This window comes from Mesoplodon densirostris, chromosome 5, assembly GCF_025265405.1.
Source record: "Mesoplodon densirostris isolate mMesDen1 chromosome 5, mMesDen1 primary haplotype, whole genome shotgun sequence".
In the NCBI taxonomy this organism is placed as follows: domain Eukaryota; kingdom Metazoa; phylum Chordata; class Mammalia; order Artiodactyla; family Ziphiidae; genus Mesoplodon; species Mesoplodon densirostris.
The window spans coordinates 148,594,104-148,617,795 of NC_082665.1; the positions used below are offsets into that span (position 1 = coordinate 148,594,104).

General features: G+C 38.3%; 1 protein-coding gene across 1 annotated transcript; it reads left to right on the forward strand.

Moving 5' to 3' along the window:
• The first annotated feature begins 5,266 nt into the window (after window positions 1-5,266).
• Window positions 5,267-16,798, forward strand: DBR1 (debranching RNA lariats 1). The gene is made up of 8 exons (XM_060100238.1): window positions 5,267-5,587; window positions 6,211-6,335; window positions 8,387-8,467; window positions 10,636-10,721; window positions 12,189-12,413; window positions 14,990-15,070; window positions 15,332-15,477; window positions 15,969-16,798. The coding sequence occupies exons 1-8, from the start codon at window positions 5,391-5,393 to the stop codon at window positions 16,660-16,662; spliced, it is 1,635 nt and encodes a 544-aa protein (XP_059956221.1). The 5' UTR covers window positions 5,267-5,390; the 3' UTR covers window positions 16,663-16,798.
• The last annotated feature ends 6,894 nt before the right edge of the window (window positions 16,799-23,692 follow it).

The following is a 23,692-nucleotide window of genomic DNA, read 5'->3' on the forward strand; positions in this document are numbered from 1 at the left end:
ATACTGTACAATAATGTGGAATGGAAGAGATCATGGGGTAAGCAAAATGAACCACCACACCAAAGGCTGGTCTTCATCCAAAGAAGGTGATATCGTCCATATGGTGGGATTGGAAGGGAGTCCTCTATTATGAGTTCCTTCCAGAAAACCAAACAAGTTATTCCAACAAGTACTGCTCCCAGTTAGACCAACTGAAAGCAGCACTCGACGAAAAGCGTCCAGAATTAGTCAACAGAAAATGCATAATCTTTCATCAGGATAACGCAAGACCACATGTTTCTTTGATGACCAGGCAAAAACTGTTACAGCTTGGCTGGGGAAGCTCTGATTCATCCACCATATTCACCAGACATTGCACCTTCGGATTTCCATTTATTTAGATCTTTACAAAGTTCTCTTGATGGAAAAAAATTCAATTTCCTGGAAGACTGTAAAAGGCACCTGGAACAGTTCTTTGCTCAAAAACATAAAAAGTTTTGGGAAGAAGGAATTATGAAGTTGCCTGAAAAATGGCAGAAGGTAGTGGAACAAAAGGCTGAATATGTTGTTCAATAAAGTTCTTGGTGAAAATGAAAAATGTGTCTTTCATTTTTTCTTAAAAACTGAAGGGACTTTTTGGCCAGCCCAATAGTTTCTTAGCTTCTAGCCCCTGCAATACATGGATGGGCAGATATATACGTTCCTAAATATTTCAGTGTGTGTTTCCTAAAAAGAAGGAATTCCCTTATGTAACCACAGTAAAATGATCACAATCAGGAAATTAACACTGATACAATACTATCTAATTTACAGATCTTATTCAGATTTGGCAATTATCTTAATAATGTATTTTATAGCAACACATTGCATTCAGTTATGAATCTTCAGTATCATTTAATTTTTAATCTTTCTCAGTCTGTCCTTGTATTTCATGACCATTATATATATATATTTAAAGACAGGCCAGTTATTTAAAAAAAATTTTTGTCTTTCAATTTGTCTCCTATTTTTCAAGATTAGATTCAGGTTATGCATTTTTGGCAGGAATACCACAGAAGTAATGAATCAGGGGCACATGATGTGGATTTGTCCATTCCTAGTGAGATTAACTTTGGTCACTCTGTTAAGTGGTGTCTGCCAGGTTTCTCTAGTGTAAAATCCTTATTTTTCTCTTTGTTAAAATTAGTATCTTTTCGAAAGATACTTTGGGATCATATAAATAGTCTCAAATAATAGATACATTGAGACAATGTAAGTATCCTATTACTCTTCAAAGTTTTCCCCAATTGTTTTAGCATTCATTAAAAATTCTTCTTTGTAACAAGTGATGATGATGATGGTTTACGGTGATTTGCTTTCCAACTCCAACTTTACTTCTATACTTATCAATCAGCATTCTTGTGTAAATAAGACCTCTCTTTTCCTATTTATTTATTTACTTATTTATGTCAGGATGGAATAGTAGATTCCTACTTTATTCAATGGGCTAAAGTCTGTTACTATGATTGTGCATTTTGATGCTGAAATTGTTTCAGATTTGGCCAGTGGAAAAACCTTCACTCAATGTCCTTTTGATGTCGCAGATTCTTTGAGCACTTCCTTGCTTTCTGGCACAAGATGGTCCACGCTCATTTTGTACTTTCTCTGTCTTGGAATCAACCATTTCAACAAGTAGACTTGATTTAGAGAAGAAAGATCTGGTTGTATCTAAAAAGTTTTAATTAACGCCTGCTCAGGTTCATCCCAGCTTATGCTCTTTTTAGCATGTTTCCATAGTTGCCATGTAGTTTCTTTTTTCATCTTGCTCATCACTGGGTGCCTCTATCTAGATACTGTCTTTGCTCTGACAGAATCAGGGAATTCCTTTCCCACCCGATAAGAGGGACTTTCCTCATGGACCACACACACAATTGGAGAGGGTTTACCTGTTCAGTGAGTGGCCTTTTATGTTTGCAAAAAGAATTTTCATTGTTCACTCATCCATTTTTCTCCCACAATCCTCCCATTTCACCTCATTCAGCATGGGAAGGAGTTGAGGCTATTGATTTAGTTTTATTCTCCCTGGATTTGAGAAAGTCAGTGAGAATTCTCAAGTTTATTAACATATCAGTATGAGCTCTGGAAATGGGGTGTTGGTTGGGAATAGAGTTAAGAGCTAAGCCATGATGCACTTTTTCATCCCTATTCATAATCTTCTATTTCCTTCTTTGACCATGAGATTTTGAATGTTATGGCATTAAATTATTGTTTCCTATTGGTCACAGAAGAAGAAAATTCAAATTGACATATTAAAATTTTGTTGTAATATCTACATGGAAATAACAAGAAGACACCATTGCACACCTAACAACATGGCTAAAATTTAACAGACAGATAATACCAAGTGCTGTTGTGCACATGGAATAATTAGAACACTCATATTATGTAAGAAAGTGTAAATTAGCACAACTGACACTATCTATTAAAGCTAAACATATACCTACTATGTTATCCAGAGATTCCATTCCTGGGCATAATCCAAGGGGGAAAAGTGCTATGTCCACCAAAAGATTTTACAAGAATGTATATGGTGGCTTTATTCATAACAGCCCCAAGTTAGAAACAATCCAAATGTCCTTCAACAGAAAAATGGATACATGAACTGTGGTATGTTCACACGATGGAAAACAACACAGCAATAAGAAATAGTATACTATGGCTGTATCTATCTATAGTATAGTTGTTACTGAACCAAACTTGAGTCTGCTTACCTGCTCACAGTAAAGCCCAATCTATTGACACTGGGGTGTGTTGAAGGAAAGTGCAGTGTTTATTGCAGGGCGCCAAGCCAGGAGTCCAGGTAGTTACTGTCCAAAAAACCCGAACTCCCCGATGGCTTTCAGGGAAAGGTTTTTAAAGACAGGGTGAGGGAGAGGGTTGTGGGTGCGTGATCAGCTTGTGGACATTCTGACTAGTTGGTGATGAGGTAATTGGGAGTCAACATCATCAGCCTTCTGATTCCAACCAGTCTGGGGTCTCCGTGCTTGTGATCAGCATACAGTTAACTTCTTCCACCTGGTGGGAGTTTCAGTATCTGCAAAATAGCTCAAAGGATATGGTATGGCTCAGGGATCAAACCCGTGCCCACTGTGTTGGAAGCACGGAGTCTTAACCACCGGACCGCCAGGGAATTCCCTGGCTCAGATTATTATCTATAGTCCTTGAGGAGGAACTAAAGGTCCTTGACTTTGTTTAATGGCTAAACTATTATTATTTTGTCTTGCTTGATTGTTTTCCTTTGCTTCTGCATTTCCTCACTTCTCGAATTAAATTTATTCTTTGGAACTTGGAGAAGGCCTAGGTGGCTAGTTTTTCTACAAAGAGGAAGGTGGAGGACATTGCGGGGGGTGTGGGGGGGGGTGGTCATCTGCCCTGCGAAGGCCCCATAGGGTCCTCCTGCTCAGTTACATAGATTCATGGATGAATCTCACAGATATTAAGTGAAAGAAGCCAGACACAAAAGAGTACATAATATACACTGACATTTCTATGAAGTTTAAAAACAAGTAGAGCTAATCTATGGTGCTAGAGGTTAGACTAGAGTTTTTCTTTTGGGAGAATAGGCTTGGGAGGAAGCACAAGGGAGTCTTTTGGAATGCTAGAAATGTTTTATATCTTGATATGGGTGATTACATATGGAAAAATTCATCAAAATGTACACCTAAGATTTGATTTGTTCATGGTACTTTAAGTAAGTTAATTAAAATTAATTAACAATTTTTCAATCAAGAATAAAAAGATCCAGAAAAACATAATTCCTGTAGATTGAAAATCAAGTGGAAGAAGTTAAATTTTCTTTTTTAGAAGTTAAATTTAACAATGTCAGAAAAAGTATCTGGGCTTCCCTGGTGGCGCAGTGGTTGAGAGGTCGCCTGCTGATGTAGGGAACACGGGTTCGTGCCCCGGTCCGGGAAGATCCCACATGCCGCGGAGAGGCTGGGCCCGTGAGCCATGGCTGCTGAGCCTGTGCTCCGCAACGGGAGAGGCCACAACAGTGAGAGGCCTGCGTACCGAAAAAAAAAAAAAAAAAGTATCTGTTCTTTATATAGTTAAAAAAAATTAATACAGAAGGGAAAATAAAACATTAAAAACTAATAGGAAATATTAGATTTCCATCTTTTTCTACCCTCTTGATTGATTTAGATATCATGAAAAGTGTATCTTCCTTGTAAATTTGAAAGAAATCACCTACAAATCACTCATAAATGTCTTTCAATGAGTTTATGTCTGACTTTCCCAGTGTCTTTTTTTTTAACATCTTAGTATAGTAGTATAATTGCTTTACAATGGTGTGTTAGTTTCCGCTGTATAACAAAGTGAATCAGCTATACATAAACATATATCCCCATATCTCCTCCTTCTTGCGTCTCCCTCCCACCCTCCCTATCCCACCCTCTAGGTGGACACAGAGCACCAAGCTGATCTCCCTGTGCTATGCGGCTGCTTCCCACTAGCTATCTATTTATACATTTGGTAGTGTATATATCCCAGTGTCTTCTTATTGTCATTGTTTTGTTTACATCTTCTGTTTCATTTTGAATTAACTTTGGTGTCTTTATTCCTAGAAATTGTTTATTTTATCTAGTTTTTTTTAATGAGCAGAGATTGTTTTATTATTCTCCATATTATCTTGATTATTTTCTTGATTAAATTTGCCAGAAGGGTTTTATTTGTTTGCTTGTTTCTGCCTTGGCCACTAATTCTTCAATTGTCAGTCTGGTCCTTTTCCCTCCTGGATGTTTTCGAGATATTCATCTGCTTTCATTGAGCTTGCAGTCTAGTTATGCAAACAACCATTTGGTAGGGAAATGAAGAGTCCCTGGCCCCTTTAAAGAAAAGTAACTGATAACTTTAGAAACTCTTCGAGGAGATAACTTCAAAATCCTCAGTGAGTTTTTACGTTTTATTTTAAGTTTATTTTTATTTCGGGTGTCTTAAAAATCGTTTGTTTAATCGTTTCTAATCACTTTCAGGCAATTATCTTTGCCGTGAGAAGTTCATCCTAAGTTTGGTTTGATTTTATCAAACTACACTATTTCCGGGAATTTTTGTTTGTTTGTCTTACTATTCTGGTTTTGATTTTTAGCACCTGTCAGGCTGCTCGGATTTCAAGAACCACCTGCCAAAACAGGCAAAGTACGCGTCGATTTGAAAGCTCCCTGGAGTCTGTGTTGGTTACTCCCTTCCCGACCTCTCTCTCGCGAGAGTTGGAAACCGGAAGTGAATTATATTGCTGGAGTCTCAAGTGCAGGAGGCGGCGTCTCAGTTAAGGTTGGCGGGATCTGAGCGATCAGTCGGGTCTTCGTTATCCGGCCTGGGCTGGCTCTGGTTTAGGGGGTTGCGGGCAGCGCTCCCTGCCGCGGGCCGGCAGCATGCGGGTGGCTGTGGCCGGCTGCTGCCACGGCGAGCTGGACAAGATCTATGAGACGCTGGCGCTGGCGGAGCGGCGCGGCCCGGGGCCGATAGACCTTCTGCTATGCTGCGGCGACTTCCAGGCTGTGCGCAACGAGGCCGACCTGCGCTGCATGGCCGTGCCGCCCAAGTACCGCCACATGCAGACCTTCTACAGGTGAGGGGCGTGGCCTGGGCCCGGGCCCCCGCGGTGCGAGGTGTGACTAGCCAGCGGTGGGGGCTGAGAACCCGGGCTGCGTTCGAATCCTGTCTGCCACTGACCAACTGTCTCTTAGTTACCGTCTTTGTTCACGCTGTGTGTCTAGGAACTGGCGCTTAGTAAGTGTCACTTTGCTTCTTTCGATTCATCTGTTTTGTTTCGGAAGGGATCGCAGCCTGAGGGGAAAATCTGGAGGAAGAAACTGACAGGTTAATCTACTTTATGCTTAATAGGACTCTGGGACTAGATCATTTATTGATCTAGGAGTTTTTATTGGACGCTTGCTATGTGCTAGGCCTCATTCTAGAAACTAAGGTTTTTGCAGTGAACTGACAAAAGTTTTTGACCTCATTGAATATACGTTGGCTTGAACCCGAGGGGGCGGCCCTGAATCATTCTTAAGGACAAGGATGGACAATTCGTTTAGAAAGAGCTTAACTTTTTATGATGAGCTCAGGTTTTTTTTACTTCGGACCTTATTTTGCTTTTCTGCTATGCCTAATAGTACAGGCATGCCCAGTTGCTTTTCTCTATGTCTCATTTCTGCTATGCCAATTGACAACTTTACCCTTATGTTCTAGGTATTACTCTGGAGAGAAAAAGGCCCCAGTTCTCACAATTTTCATCGGGGGTAACCATGAAGCCTCAAATCATTTGCAAGAGTTACCCTATGGTGGCTGGGTAGCACCAAACATTTATTATTTAGGTATGTGTTCGTGGGTAATTTCTTGGTCTGATGGCATGGAAGAGCCTGGCAGGATTTGTATATCAGTTGATCAGCATCTTGAAATGTATGGTGTTTTGGGAATGTCTCTTGATTTAAATAATCATGAAAATTTAATTAAAATAGTTCGTTTAAGTAGGTAATCATGAAAATATGTCCATGCATCATCTAGTGCTTTAAGCAATATTTAATATAACTGCAAAGAGCTTCTGTACGATTGGCAGTCCCTTAATTTTTTTCTTACTCTTCTTATTAAATTTAAAAAACCGAACTTTTTATAATGGAAATATTTAAACATACACAAAAGTAGAGAATAGTATAATGAATCACTGTACCTATTAAACAGCTTTAACAACAATTATTGTTCTGCTATCCTTTCAACCCACTCCACGCCTAAACTCTTTTGTGGGAGGAGGTGACCAGAGTATTTTATCTTATTTTTATCTATTTATTTTTTAATATTTTATTTATTTATTTATTTATTTGGCTGCGTCAGGTCTTTAGTTGTCGCACGTGGGATCTTCCTCGCGGCGCGGGATCTTCCTTGCGCTAGGCGGGCTTCTCGCTAGTTGTGGCGCCTGGGCGCTCTGGAGCTCCAGAGTGCGCTGGCTCAGTAGTTGCGGCATGCGGGCTCTAGGGGCTTAGGGGCATGTGGGATCTTAGTTCCCTGACCAGGGCTCAATCCCGTGTCCCCTGCATTGGAAGGTGGATTCTTAACCACTGGACCACCAGGGAAGTCCCAACTGGAGTATTTTAAAGCAAACCTCAGCCATCGGATTATTTCACTTGTAAATACTTTAGCATGTGTTTTTAAGTGATGAGGATTTAAAAAAATACCACAACTACAGTACCATGATTATACCTATTACCTATCATTATCTGTTGCCTAGTTCATGTTCAGATTTCCCTGATTATCACAAAGATGTCTGTTTTACAGTTGACTTGTTCAAATAGGATCCAAACTTTCATTTGATTGTCATGATTCTGAAGTCTCTTAGACTATAACTGTCCCTTTTCTCACTCTCTTCTCCCCCAAACCCCCATGCTGTTTATTTGTTGAAGAAAATGGGAAATTTATCTGGCAGAATTTCCCACATTCTGGGTTTAGCTGATTGGATTTCCTTGGGTTGTTTCATGTGTTCCTTTTATCCTCTGCGTTGCTTATAATCTGCATTTAGATTTATAGACCTGATTAGGTTCAGGTTCAGTTTTAGTCCTTTTAAACTGTACAGTCCTTTCATCTCTTTATTTAAATGTTTACAGGTGTTTCTAGTGATGACATTATAACTTCAGAAATTTAATTTCTCTACGTCATTACTGATGGATCATCTTTTGACAACTGTAGTATTGTGAAAAGGTGAAATTGTCTGAAGATGATCAATCAAATGAAATATAGAAACTGCAGGTTTCTATATTCTATAAGTCAAAGGTATATGTTATATATGCCTTATATATAACATATAGGGGCTTCTCTGGTGGTGCAGTGGTTGAGAGTCCGCCTGCCGATGCAGGGGACACGGGTTCGTGCCCCGGTCCGGGAAGATCCCACATGCCGCGGAGCGGCTGGGCCCGTGAGCCATGGCCGCTGAGCCTGCGCGTCCGGAGCCTGTGCTCCGCAACGGGAGAGGCCACAACTCTGAGAGGCCCGCGTACCACAAAAAAAAAAAAAGAAAAAAAAAATAATATATACCTTATATATAACATATAAATCCATCATAGGACATTTTCCCCTATTTCCCCCGCCCCATCCCCATATTCCTTTAGGTACCAAATTTATGTATGTCTGTTTCCCTGTTCACACTCCCTGTCTCATTTGTTCCTTCTTTTCTGCTCAGTCTCTTGCCTCCGTAGTCTGTCTCCCTACTCTACGTTATATATTGTTGGCATATTTTCTATGTAACAGAGTAACCTCATCATGACACTTAATTTTCAAATAATTTTAAGACTGCATGATATTCTAGGCCTCTAAACTGTTTGTTCAGTTAGTAAAGATTGCTTTTGCCTACAGTAATTTTATTTATGTAATTTTTCAGGCTTGGCAGGTGTAGTAAAATACCGAGGTGTAAGGATTGGTGGACTCTCTGGTATCTTTAAATCTCATGACTATCGAAAAGGTATTGTTATGCTTTTTTTTTTTTTTACATTTTATTACATTCTTTTTTTCTTTTTTTAATTGGAGTACAGTTGATTTACAATGTGGTATTAATTTCAGGTATACAGCAAGGTGAGTATTGTTATTCTGAGAATTGTTTTTAAGCTTAGAACTTCCATGCCCCATAGTAACTTAAGCATAATATACAGTGTGACTTTTTCATTGGATTTCTCCTATGAACTGATTAATTTATTCTTAAATTTATATTATAAAATATTTTATAAATATGAAAAAATAGAGAACACTAGAACGTATTATCTGTGTATACACCATCTAGTTTTATTTGGTATTTTGCCACTTGTAGTTTTGATTTTTAAGAAATAAAAGAGTACAGATACAATTGAAGTTCACTGTTTATCTGTCCTCAGCCCCATCTCTCTCCTTTTATTCCTCCCTTACTTCACCAGGCAGTCACTATTCTGAATTTGGGGTTTATCATTCACCTGCTTATTTTATATCATTACCATATTAGTAACAGCTTTAAACAGTATATTATATAGCATGTTTTAAACTTCATATAAGTGTATCATTTTACATGTATCTTTCTGCAACTTGCTTCTTTGTTTAATATGTTTTTGAAATCCACGTTGGTACATGTAACTCTGTCATTTAAATTTGTGAATAGTATTCCATTGTATAAATATACCACACTGTATCTGAATGAATTATATCTTGATTTTAAAGTTAAAGGAATAGCTTGGATCCACATTGATTTTAAAATTTCATGAATTAAGTTGACAGCTAAAACTTACATCCTCAGTGTAACAGTTAAATCACAAGTCTGTTCCTTGCTGCCCTGTTCCCCATGATTCTGAACTATTGTGATGGGTCTACAAAAATAGGCCATCTTCTACATGGCAGGTGTGGGCACAAATTGGAACCACTCTTTGGAGGAAAATTAGTAACATCTGTGGAAATTATAGAATTATTCTGACTCAGGAGTTCTACTTCCAGGAATTTATCTACAGATATATTCCACAAGTGCAAAATGATATAAACAAATGTATTTCAGCCTTGTTTGTAATAGCAAAAGATAGGAACTAGTTAAATGTGTCATGATATAACTATACAGTGCAATGCTATGAAGTCAAAAAGAAGGAAAAAAGAAGCAGCTCTATGTGTGCCTAATATGAAAAGAATTCCAAAATAAGTGAAAAAAACAAGGCACAGAGCGTGTATAAATTATAGTGCCACTTGTATAAAAAAAAAGGGAGGATAAAGAAATATGTATATTATATGCATAGATGACATCCCTGGAATAAAATACTGAAACCTCATTAACACTGGTTCCCTGTAGGTAGGGTTACTGATGGATGGCGGAAGGAATAGGAGAACCCTGTCTGCTTGTTTTAGCAGCTTGATTGACGTAAAATTTATGTACCATTGTAAGTACACAATTCAGTGATTTTAGTAAATTGTAGATTATGCAGCCTTTAGCACCATCTGGATTTAGAACATCTCTATCATGCCTAAGAGTTTTGTGCCAAACTTAATCCCTGCTCCCACGCCAGCCCTAGGTACCCACTAGGGTCTACCCTCCAGGAGGAATACTTTTTACCCTATGCCTTTCTTTTTTTTTTTTAATTTATTTTATTGAAGTATAGTTGATTTACAATATTGTGTTAATTTCTGCTGTACAGCAAAGTGATTCATTTACACATATATATACATTCTTTTTCATATTCTTCTCTATTATGGTTTATCACAGGTTATTGAATATAATTCTCTGTGCCATACAGTAGGACCTTGTTGTTTATCCATTCTGTATGTAATAATTTGCATCTGCTCATCCCAAACTCCCAGTCCATCCTTCCCTCACCCCCGCTCCCCCTTACCCTATACCTTTCTGATGGTATCTTTTAAATCTTAAACTATGTGACTAAACAATGTATTCCAAAATTAAATGTAATTTAATTTAAAAAATCATACCCCCCCCACTTATTTAGATTTATAGTTGGTGATCAGTTATTAGAAAATACCAGCATTTTGAGAGCAGTGTTTTTTTAATAAAATTTTCAAGAACCAAAAGCATTGATGACAAACATCGGTTTTGGAGAAGTGTATGTATGTATTTATACTTGCAGTATTTAAGGGAGTTGAATATAGCTTATTTCTCTTCTTCAATTTAAGGTCATTTTGAGTGCCCCCCCTATAATGCAGCTACAATAAGGAGTATCTATCATGTGAGAAATATTGAAGTCTACAAATTAAAACAGGTATGTAAAAAGTACATTACGGCAGACTTGAAAAAATGGTAAAGTAATTCTCTACCAGAATGTATTTTGATCTGCTACTTCCAAGAAGAGCTCAATTCGGTATTTCCACAATTTGGATCTTGAGTTGTTTTTAGGAGGTTCACAGATGAACATTTAAAAAATTTTAATGGCTATACATTTATTTTAGTGATAATAAAATAAAATATTTGATCCATGACTTCAGCTACTATTCCTTAGGGTAAGGCTAAAGAATATATATTGGAATAAAGTGATACTTTAAAGAAAGTGTTAAATATTTTATTTTAAATAATGATATTAAATAGAAAATAATAGTGAAGGTGATATGGGAAAATTGTGAAGGTGATAACCGAAACACTGGCTTAACTGGAGAGTAAATGAAACTAGGTTATTGTTTGTGAACCCATTAAATGTCTGACACTGGGCTAAGCAGCTTTTATCCGTGATAGTTCATATAACTGTCACTCAAATTCTGTCATGCAGCGTGTCCCGTGCCCGGGACTTCCCACACAGTTAAGAGCCTGCCAGAGCCTGCAGGCTGGTAGAGGCTGCCAGACTGAACTCAGGCCCTTCCCATCATATATACAGCCTCGACTGGAACATAAAGATGTTTACAGGTATGCCCCATTCATAACAGTTTCTTACCTGGAATCCTTTTTTCCTTTACTCATTTAAATCCTACTGGTCCTTGGAGACCCAGCTTAGATTTTACTTCCCAACCAGTGTTCTAGTTTAAAGTCCTCACCCTTCTCTGAATTTTTGTAGCACTTATTGCCCATACCAGCTTTTCAGTGGTTAATCATATCTATCTTACCTTTTGTATTTTCTTGAACACTTACTTAAATTATTTTAATTTAGTTATCCAAGTATTTGCTTTGGATTACTTGACAGTATGGAGTATATTTTGTGTTCTCCCCAAGAAGACACCAGCTACCTTAAATACCTCTAATATAATTTTTGTAGTAAACAGAGAGGTTTTTTTGGTGTTTACTATGTGAGTCCATCAGAAAAAAAAAAAAAGGTTTACTGTAGGTTAGGTTTACTGTATCATTTACATTACAAGTCTCATGAAATCCGGACATTGATCTTAAAACAGTAGTTTCTTTACTAAAAGGGAAAAGAACAGTGCATGTTGTAGATTTTAGAAACCTAGTGCTAAAGACCTTAGCTGATTGGCAATCTAATCAAAGTGTGTCTCTATTGAACTGCCTTGCCACGGAAAATAAAGGTGATTTGTCAGGCAGAGAGAAAGGTGTTCCTCTTTGCCTCGATGAGTGAGTAGCTCAGTATCTCTGTGACTTCCTTAAATAAAGTGTTCTTAGAATGAATTACACAGAAATCTACAGATCTCCGTGGGTAAATGGTTGTGTGGTGGTGGAGAGAAGGGAGGGGATTGCTTTTGGTTCATCTGTTTTTAAGAGCTTTCTTTCTTTTCTTTTTCTGTTAAAGCTGAAGCAGCCTATGGACATATTCTTATCTCATGATTGGCCAAGAAGTATATATCATTATGGAAATAAGAAGCAACTTCTTAAGACTAAATCTTTTTTCCGACAAGAAGTGGAAAATAACACGTTAGGAAGTCCCGCTGCCTCAGAACTTTTAGAGCACTTAAAACCTACTTACTGGTTTTCTGCACACCTTCATGTGAAGTTTGCAGCCTTGATGCAGCATCAGGTAGAAAACAAAATGCTTATTATTTGATTTAACAAACAGCTGTTGACCATCTATGGGCTAGGCCCTATGGGCATAGTTGGAAAGTTAGAGAAAGAAATCAAAGATAACTTTCCTTTTGTGAATAACTCAGTATCCAGTGGGGAGAAGGGACAAGCAAGCAATTATAAAAGAGTGTAATAAGTTTGTGACCAAAAGTGCTAGGATACTGTGGGAACACCTAAGCCAGGCCATGGTGAGATGGGGATGTGGACAGAGAGTGGAAGGGATAGAGAAGGTTTTCTAAAGGAATTGATGGTGCCAGGAAGAAGCAGATTATCAGGGTAATCCAGGCCCAGGGACTGATGTGTGCACAGGCTGGAGGTCTGAGAGCGTGGTGCCTTTGGGGAAGTGCAACTGGTCCCTGGGGCCGAGGCACAGGGAGAGATGAAGCTGGAGCGAGATCATAGCTGCCTTCTGGGACATGCTCTGGAGTTCGGGTTTTAACCAGGAGGTAATGGGGAAGGTTGGGGGTGATGAAGTCAGAGTTTCATTTCAGAAGGATTAGTTTGGCAGCGGTTTTGTGTGTGGATTGGAGTAATGTAAAATGGGAGGCAGAGGAGGCTATGTAAGCAAAGGATGAGGTTCTAACCTAAGGCAAAGAGGGAACACAGAGAATGAAGCAGGTTCCAGAGAGATTTTGGAAGCAGAATCATCAGGATTTAGTGACAGAGGGACGAGTGAATCTAGAATGACGCCCAGAGTTTTACTTTGGTAATTGCATGGGGATGGTGCTTGATGCAAAGTAGAAAATAAATACCTACTTAGAGTTAGGCTTTAATGGAACTATGCAGTTCTTCCTTTCACCTCTGATTCTGGTTGAATTCTGACTTTCCCATAAAGTATCCCATAGGAAATACGTTTAGAAAATGCTGGGTTCACAAAGTTCGGGATTTCTTCCCAGAGGCTTCTGTAGAATTTCTGAGAGTCCAGTGTGCTAACGGGCATTACCTTTCTCTGAGATGGGGAATGGGTTGTGCAGCGCTTCCTGAACTTACCTGACCAAACCCTTTTCTGTGGTAGAGGTACACTTCAGTGATGCTCTTCGCACACGGTTTGGAAGATTCTGTCTGAAAACATTCCTGTGGGCCCTCTCTGTTGTGGGCTTATTCTTGCTCCCCAGCTTCACTGGGAGAAGAAGGCGAGGTCACACTTGCCTTTGGGCTGTTGCCAACGTGATTATCCTCTTCTCACGTCCAAGTCTTCTGTTTCTGTCGGTCACCTTTCCCACATCTGTGTCCCTCTCCTCTGTCTCTTGGGGGCTCCTGATGCTCTTGGATTGCTGCTGAAGCACCTAATTTACTACTTTTCCCTGACTCTGTCTTCTGTTGTCAACCTCAGGGACTTGTGTCTCTGAATTAGTACGTTTGATCCCTTTTGGTTGCTCCTCAGCTGCCTCTGACTTCCCCAGTATTGTCTGAGCCCTCTTCCTGACACCCAAGGTCGTCTGTCCTCAGAACTGCCTTGCTGCCAGGATCTGCCCGTGATGCCTGTGCGCGCCCCCCCCTCCGTCCCTCCCCACCGCTGAACTCAAGCCTGGTCCTCAGCGGGGCGTCCCATCGCTTGCTTCCTTGCCTGTCTTCCCCCACGTGCCTTGGCTGTTTTCAGTGAGTCACTGTTTACTCCTTCCAGTGTGACCATCATGTTTGTTGTCATCCTCCCATGTTGCTTTCTGCGGGTTCACTTTTAAAAAAAGAACTTTATTGGAGTATAATTTCCATATCAAAAAATTCACCTGTTTTAAGTGTAGAATTCAGTGATTTTTAGTAAATTGCCAGAGTTGTGCAAACGTCAGATAATCCCGTTCTAGGACGTTGCCATCACCCAAAAGACCCTTTGTGCCTCTCTGCTGTCACGCTTGGTTCTGTCAATCTTCAGCCCCAGGCAACCACTAATCTGCCTCGTCTCTATGGATTTGCCTTTTCTGAACATTTTATATAAGTGGAATCACAGACGACGTCGTCTCTGATAACTGGTTTCTTTCCTTTGCTTGCTTTTGAGGCTCATTCTTGCTGTTGCGTGTGTCAGTGTTTCTTTCATTTTTATTGGTGAATAGTATGTCGTCCTATGGAGTATATATATATATATATATATATATAGATCTACTTTGGTGTTGTATCTAAGAATCTTTGCCTAACCCAGGGTTACAAAGGTTTTCTCCTATGAATTCTTCTACGAGTTGTACAGTTTTAGCTCTGCCAGTTTACTTTTAAGCTCTTCTATCGTCTGATCTTTAACCTTTTTGTTACATGCTTTGGTTTATGTGTGTTGTTTGCTTTGACTTAGCATGATCATTACCACCATTTCCTTCTGCTTTGACTATTTTAAGGAAATTGAAGCCCAAGCCCAGAGAGTGTAAGGGCCTTGCTTGTCATTGCACAAGGGGGTACAGAGCTAACTTGTTCTGGAAAAGTCACCGTTGTTCCTTGGATACACAACTTAGGGGACTGGGTAATAAAGATTAGTTCCATCCTTTTCAATGTCTGAATTGCCTGTGATGTTTTAACATGCTTTCTTAAATCATGGTTCATATTGTCTAGGCCAAGGATAAAGGACAGTCAGCCAAAGCAACCAAATTTCTAGCCCTGGACAAATGCTTACCACACAGAGACTTTCTTCAGGTAAAAAGAACACGAAATAACTTTGCAATATAGTTTTACTCTTCCAGTGATTAAAAAAAAATTGTCTCCTTTCAGAAATTATTGGTGCTGTTTGTAATTTATGTGTTCTGAGGTTTCTTTGGGAGTGTTTAGGTTACATGTTTAAGTTAATGTTTTTAAGCTACTAAACTAAATTCCTTTCAAACTGGATTGTTATATTGACATTCTTAGACTATGAAAAATAGATATGTATTTCTTAAAATTACCAACTTCTTCTTGTAGGTAATAGAAATAGAACATGACCCCAGTGCTCCTGATTACTTGGAGTATGATACTGAATGGCTCGCCATTCTCAGGGCTACTAATGACCTTATTAATGTGAGTGAGCGCCTATGGAATATGCCTGAAAATAATGGCCTGCATACAAGGTGAGTCTGACCTTATTTAGGATTTTCCCTCTCCATTGTATGCACAGTTTTTGTCCCGTGACAAAAACATTATTATTATTTTTTAAAATCAAGGGAGTTATTGCTACAATTCAGAGTTTATTGACTGGTATGAAAATTGCAAGTTTTCCATCCAAGAGATCCAAGAAAATAGACTGCTGAGCACCAACCCAAATAAGTGTATAAGTGCATCAAACTATAAGCGCATAAGTGCATGAAACTTTAAGACCGTGGAGATTTGGTTTACACATTAAAATAATTTGTACTTGTTTTAGGGAGTGAGTTAAGGACAGGTTTTTCTAAGAATTGTTTTCATCTCAAAATGGTCCTTTGCTAAGTTAACTCTAATTTTATGAAGTGGAATTCTGAAATGTGGCTTCGTTTTTAATGCACCTGCCGTCCATAGTTAGATCTCATCATTTATTGTCAGAGGCTGATAAAATATAAAAAGCTATTGTTTTGGACTTCTCTAGGTGGGATTACAGTGCAACAAAAGAAGCTATGAATGAAGTATTGGAAAAATTGAATCATGACCTCAAAGTTCCATGTAACTTTAGTGTAACGGCTGCTTGTTATGACCCTAGCAAGCCACAGACACAAATGCAGTTGGTTCATAGGATCAATCCTCAGACTACTGAATTTTGTGCCCAACTTGGCATCACTGACATTAACATCAGGCTTCAGAAGGCCAAGGAAGAACAGCACGTGTGTGGCGGCTGTGAAGAGCAGGATGACGTGGAGAGTAATGGCTCTGGAGAAGACCCCAGTGAGTATAACACAGACACATCGGCCCTGTCCTCTGTGAATCCAGACGAGATAATGTTAGATGAAGAAGAGGAAAATGATGATAGTATTGTAAGTGCACACAGTGACATGAACACACCATCTGGAGAACCATCTTCTGATCAAGCTTCTGACTTTTCTGCAAGCTTCTCTGACATCAGGGTCTTGCCAAGTTCCATGACTGTATCTTCTGATGATACATCCGGTTCCCCAGTTGGCAAGGAGGGGAATCGCAGTGACCCTGTGGAGTTGGGGGATGGAAAGGACTTAACCAAGGTGCCGTTGAAGAGGCTGAGTGATGAACATGAACCTGAACAAAGAAAGAAAATCAAGAGGAGGAATCAAGCCATCTATGCTGCAGTGGATAATGATGATACAGCCTAAGACAATTTACTTGTTTTAGTGTTATATGTAGATATATGATTTTTGAGACTATATTTTTAGAGTTGGATCTTTGACTCAAGACTTAACTTTGTAATAATGAAGTTACATAAATTTTAATTAGGTATCGACTTTATCTTTAGACCTTTGTATATTTCAGATAAAAAAATATTAAAATTTCATATATTTACTTGATTGAGTACCCCTTTTTCTGAGAACATATATTATTCACTTTCATTTTTTTCAGCAAGCACTTACTGAACACCTACTTTGTGCCAGGCACTCTTCTATAAGATGACACTACAAAGATAAGTAAGACAGGGGTTTTTGCCTTCACAGAGTTACTATCACTGTAAATATTTTGGTGTTTAAAATATGGCATATTTATATTTTGTTTTACAGTTAAGTCATTATTGTATATATACTTATATATGCTCTCTTTTCATTTATTATAAATATTTTCTCTGGTCAGCTCTTAATGTCTATTGAATATAACTGAAGCTGAAGAGGGTAGATAAGATTTCAGGAAATAAGTACTAAACATTGGCAAACATAAAATCTTATACTTAGTTGATGAGATTAATATAACCCTGCTGACTTTTTTTGTGTGTGTGTGGTATGCGGGCCCCTCACTGTTGTGGCGTCTCCCATTGCGGAGCACAGGCTCTGGACGTGCAGGCTCAGCGGCCATGGCTCATGGGCCCAGCCGCTCCGCGGCATGTGGGATCTTCCCAGACCGGGGCACGAACCCATGTCCCCTGCATCGGCAGGCGGACTCTCAACCACTGCGCCACCAGGGAAGCCCAACCCTGCTGACTTTTACATATTATATTTTAGCTTTAGCTTTAATTTTAACGTGACTATATGGTCATTTGGGGCACAGTTCAGCTTAGTATTAATTACTAGCAGGGAATAAAATAGATAACCAACAGGAACCTAGTGTATAGCACAGGGAACTATACTCAGTATTTTGTAATAACCTATAAGGGAAAAGAATTATCCTAGTAGAGATGGAAAGTGAAAGTAATTTCTGTAGAAAGAATAGTGTTATCGAGGGACTACTGGTTCTGATGGTTTCAGGAGAAACTACCAAACCTTTTAAAGGTAACCACTAATATTATGCAAAGTGTTCCAAAATATAGAAAATGAAGGAAAGTTCCGTTTCTTTTCATGACGCTAATATAACATTGATACCTAAATCTGACAGATTGCACAAAGAAACCACAAACCAATCTCACATATGAATATTGAGTCCTAATTGAAGTCCTAAATAAAATATTAGCAACAGAATCTATAACACATTTCAAGATACAGCATGACTGATACAAAGATAGTTCAATATTAGGAAGTCTGTTAATATAATTCACCCAGTAATAGATCTAAGGACAAACAATGCAACACCCAGTTCTGATTTTTAAAAAAAAATAAAATCTAGCATCTTGTTTAAAAGGGAAATACTATAAGCATTCCCATCAAAGGAAAGTAAGAGCAAAATCAAGGAACAAGATACCCACTACCTCCTTTACATTTTAATATTGGTGAAAACAATGAGGGGAATCAGAATTGTAAAGGCAGAAGCATCTTTATACAGATGACCTGAATGTTTAGTTGGAAAACACCAGAATATTAAAACTAAAACTAAGATACCACTAAACTAATATGTAAATAAAGTAATGCAGCAAAGTAATATAAAATGAACATACAAATCAATAGTTTTCACATACACAATTACTAGTGAGTGGCATGATTTAAGCAAAACAACAAAAATACTTAATGAGAAATGCATAAAACCTGTAATGAAAACCTTAAAATGCACCCGAAAAATGCAAAAGTAAACTTGAACTAATAGAAGATCATCTCTTATTCCTGGATAGATAAATTCAACATTTTAAAGATGCCAGTTCTCAAATTAATATATAAATTTAACATCCTAATCAGAATATCAACACATGTTTTTTGTTTGTTTTTCTGGAGCTAGACAAGTTGATTTTAATGCTTGTGGATAAATAAGTTAGAACAGACAGGAAAATCCCCTGCAAAGAGTAATGGGCATATGCTGGCCACAACAGCTATTAAAATGTAATATAAAGCCTCTACAGTAGTTAAAACAACATAGTACTGGTTCATTAGAGGAGGGGCCAATGGAACAGAAAGACAAGAAATAGGCCCAAACATATAAAAGAATTTAGTATAGTATTTAAGTGACATCTCAAATCACTGAGGAAAAAGATGACATTTTAAATAAATAGGATTGGACCTCGGGAAAGAAACTTTTTTTTTATATACCAAAATTAACTCCAAATAGATCAGAGATATACATGTGAAGAGTGAAACCATATAAATACCAGATGAAAACATGGGTAAATTTCCTTTTAATCTGGAACTGAGGAAAGCCTTTGTAACTGTATCTCAGAATCCAGACACAGTAAAAGACTGACACATTTTGACTATATGCAAAAATAGATAACTCTTGCATGTCAAACAAAACAAAGCACCATAAACAATGTTAAAAGATAAATGACAAACTGGAAGAATGTATTTGCAACTCATATCACAGACAAAAGGGCTCATCTTTCCAAAATACAAAGAACTCTTTATATAGACTCAGTAATTAAACTTGTAGGAATAGGTCCTAAAGATACATCTTCAAAATAAAAGAAAGTGTAAGCACAAGAGTATTCATTGTAGCATTATTTGTAATAACAAACCATTGGAAACAGTCTAAACGTTCACCAGGAGAAGATTGGTTGAACAAATACCCGGTGGAATAACACACAGCTTTAAAAAAGAATGTGTGTGTGTGGGTGCTTCCCTGGTGGCGCAGTGGTTGAGAGTCCGCCTGCCGATGCAGGGGATGCGGGTTCGTGCCCCGGTCCGGGAAGATCGCACATGCCACGGAGCAGCTGGGCCCATGAGCCCTGGACGCTGAGCCTGCACGTCTGGAGCCTGTGCTCCGCAACGGGAGAGGCCACAACAGTGAGAGGCCCGCGAACTGCAAAAAAAAAAAAAAAAAAAAAGAATGTGGGACAAAAAAACATGTACATAAATGTTTATAGCAGCATTATTCTTGACAGCCAGAGTGTAGAGATAACCCAAATGTCCATTCAACTGATGAATGAATACATAAAATATATACCCACGCAACAGAATATTATTCAGCAATAAAAAAGAATGAAGTACATATGCTACAACATAGATGAAACTTGAAAACATTGTGCCAAGTGAAAGAAGCCAGATACAAAAAAAAAAAAAAAGAAAACACATGTTGATTGATTTCCATTTATACGAAATGTCCCAAATAGACAAATCCATAGAAACAAAAAGTAGATTATTGGTTGCCCAGGGCTGGGGGAAGGGAATAGGGGGTAATGAGGAATGACTGCTAATGGATATGTGATTTTTTGGGAGGGGTGACAAAAATGTTCCAAAATTAGATTATGGTGACGGTTACACAACTCTGTGAATATGAAAACCATTGAATTGTACACTAAAAAAAATGGGAGATTCTCATGAACTGATACAGAGTGAGTTTTAGGTTATATTAAGTTAAATCAAGGTAGAGAGCAGTGTATATTTTCTGTGTGAGAAGGAAATTTCCTTGCTTTGCTTTTTTTTCTTTTAGTTTTGACTTTGTAAAACATCTACATGTTTCAAAAGTCAAAACTTTTGAAAAATTGAAGTATAGTTGATTTACAATATTGTTAGTTTCAGGTGTACAGCGAACTGATTCATATATATATACATATATATACATATATATATCTTCAGATTATTTTCCATTATAGGTTGTTACAAGATATTAAATATAGGTCCCTGTGCTTTACAGTAAATCCTTGTTGTTTATCTATTTTATACATAGTAGTATGTATCTGTTAATGCCACACTCCTAATTTATCCCTCCCCATCCCCTCTTTCCCCTTTGGTAACCATAAATTTGTTTTCTAAGTCTGTGAGTCTGCTTCTGTTTTGTAAATAAATTCATTTGTATTATTTTTTAGATTTCACATATAAGTAATATATAATATTTGTCTTTCTCTGTCTGACTTACTTCACTTTGTGTGATATTCTCTGGGTCTATCCATGTTATTGCAAATGACAATATTTCACTCTTTTTTATGGCTGACTAATATTCCACTGTATATATACCACATCTTTTTTATCCATTCATCTGTTGATGGACACTTAGGTTGCTTCTGTGTCTTGGCTATTGTAAATAGTGGTCCTATGAACATTGGGGTGCATGTATCTTTTTGAATTGCCGTTTTTGTCTTTTATGGATATATGCCCAGGAGTGGGATTGCTGGATCATATGGTAGCTCTATTTTTAGTTTTTTAAGGAACCTCCATACTATTTTCCATAGTGGCTGCACCAATTTACACTCCTGCCAACAGTGCAAGAGGTTTCCCTTTTCTTCACACCCTCTCCAGCATTTATTATTTGTAGACTTTTAAATGATGGCAATTCTAACCAGTGTGAGGGGGTACCTCATTGTAGTTGTCAAAACTATATTTAAAAGGTATACTCGGGGTGGGGGGGTTGGATGAACTGGCAGATTGGGATTGACATATATACACTATTGATACTATGTATAAAATAGATAACTAATAAGAACCTACTGTATAGCACAGGGAACTCTACTCAAGGCTCTGTGGTGACCTAAATGAGAAGGAAATCCAAAAGAGAGGGGATATATGTATACATGTAGCTGATTCACTTTGCTGTATAGTAGAAACTAACACAGTATTATAAAGCAACTATACTCCAATAAAAAATTTTTTAAAAGGTATACTCAGAGATATCCTCCTCCCATTCTGAACCCCTTCATCCTGTTACTCCCTTCCTAACTCTTTGCATTAGTTTCTAGTTTATCCTAGTGTCTGAAATGGTGATATCACAGGTGGACCTTTAAAGGTCATTGATTTTTGGCCTGCAAGCATTAATTCCCCTTTCTGGTAGCAGCATCACACATTATTTCTTTGGGAATCACCACTACTGCACTGGTGTCCTGCCCTAACCTGTCCAAAGGCAGTTATGTGACTCAAGTTATAACAGTTGGATGCACCCTCCTTGGAATATGGATATTGATCAGAGAGATAAAAAGATGAAAATGGTTGTTCCAGTGGCAGTACCCAGACAAAACTACAGCAGTTGCTCTTTTTTTAACCTAGTGTTTTTTGTTTTTGTTTTTTTAAAATATTTATTTATTTATTCATTTGGCTGTGCTGGGTCTTAGTTGCTGCGTGTGGGATCTTTGTTGCGGCATGCAGGATCCTAGTTGTGGCATGTGGGATCTAGTTCCCTGACCAGGGATTGAACCCGGGTCCCATGCATTGGGAGCACGGAGTCTTAGCCTCTGGACCACCAGGGAAGTCCCTAACCTAGTGTTTTTAACCTAGTGTTTCAGCATTCCTTTCATCTTCTGATCCCAACTCCCTATTTGATCTCCTTCCACTAAATTCCCCTCTTGTTTAATTTAGCCAGCATGAGTTTTGGTGCTTGCAACCCAAATACCCTGACTGATACATATGCTCCTGGATGTTAGTGGGCTTGTAATTAGGATAGGGGAAGAAAAAGCAAAGTAAGAAAAGTATGGCCCTCATCTATTATTTTTTTTTATCAGCTTAGGCCAGGTATTTGTTCATTCATTCAAGAAATATTTATTGAGATAAATATGTCCCAGTCACTATACCAGGGATATAATGGTGAGAAAAACCAGTTATAATTCCAGCCTTCATGGAGCTTAAAGTACAATGAGGGAATTTAATATTAATAAAATAATCACATCAAAAATTGTGAAATTCCAACTATGGCAGTGTGCCAAGTAACAGGAACATAGTACTACAAGAGCAAATCAAATGGGATATCTGATCCGCAGGTATTGTTTAATAGAATACCTGCTGGAGGTCTTGGTTCAAGCTATAAAATAAGAATAAATAGAATAATAAATAAATAAATAATAAATAAATAAGATAAATAAAATAAATAAAACCTGGGGAATATAGCCAATATTTTGTAATGGCTGTAAATGTAAAGTAACCTTTAATAATTGTATAAAAAGAAAAAAGAGGGCTTCCCTGGTGGTGCAGTGGTTAAGAATCCACCTGACAATGCAGGCGACACGGGTTCGATCCCTGGTCCGGGAAGATCCCACATGCCGTAGAGCAACTAAGGCCATGTGCCACAATTACTAAGCCTGCGCTCTAGAGCCTGCAAGCCACAACTATTGAGCCCAAGTTCTGCACCTACTGAAGCCTGTGTGTCTAGAGCCCGTGCTCCATAACAAGAGAAGCCACCGCAATGAAAAGCCCGCACGCTGCGACGAAGACCCAACACAGGCAAAAATAAATAAATAAATTTAAAAGAAAGAAAAAAAGAAAAGGCTTTGCCCTAAGCAAATGAGTGTATATTTATGCTATAAGCAGAAATAAAATAACAGCTGTATCTCTAAAAAAAAGAAAAGTAAATAGACACAAAGGTTGGAAAGGAAACATTATTTGCAGACCATCTATATCTAGATCATCTATATAGGAAGAAAAAAAGTAAAATAAAAAGATTCATACAAATAAACAAGGTCAACAAAAGTTTACCAGATTCAAAGAAAACTTTAAAAATCATAGCATTGGGCTTCCCTGGTGGCGCAGTGGTTGAGAGTCCGCCTGCCGATGCAGGGGACACGGGTTCGTGCCCTGGTCCGGGAAGATCCCACATGCCGCGGAGCGGCTGGGCCCGTGAGCCATGGCCGCTGAGCCTGCGCATCCAGAGCCTGTGCTCCCCAATGGGAGAGGCCACAACAGTGAGAGGCCTGCGTACCGAAACAAAAAAAAAATCATAGCATTTTTTTTCTATAACAGCAATAATCAGTAAGCAAAAGTGACAGACACAGAAACACAGCAACAAGAAAAATGAAAACATTTCTGGAAGATAATTTATCATAAATGCACAAGACTTCAATAGAGAAAAACTTAAAACTGTATTAAAGGAAATAATTTAATATTTAAATAAATGAGGAAATGGTCTAGGATTCTGGATGTG

Bases quoted from the DNA above. Each gene is read 5' to 3' on its own strand.
- DBR1 (XM_060100238.1), top strand. From the start codon at position 5,391: ATGCGGGTGGCTGTGGCCGGCTGCTGCCACGGCGAGCTGGACAAGATC. The intron at 15,071-15,331 runs GTAAAAAGAACA...TTCTTCTTGTAG, and splicing joins CACACAGAGACTTTCTTCAG to GTAATAGAAATAGAACATGA. The intron at 15,478-15,968 runs GTGAGTCTGACC...GGACTTCTCTAG, and splicing joins AATAATGGCCTGCATACAAG to GTGGGATTACAGTGCAACAA.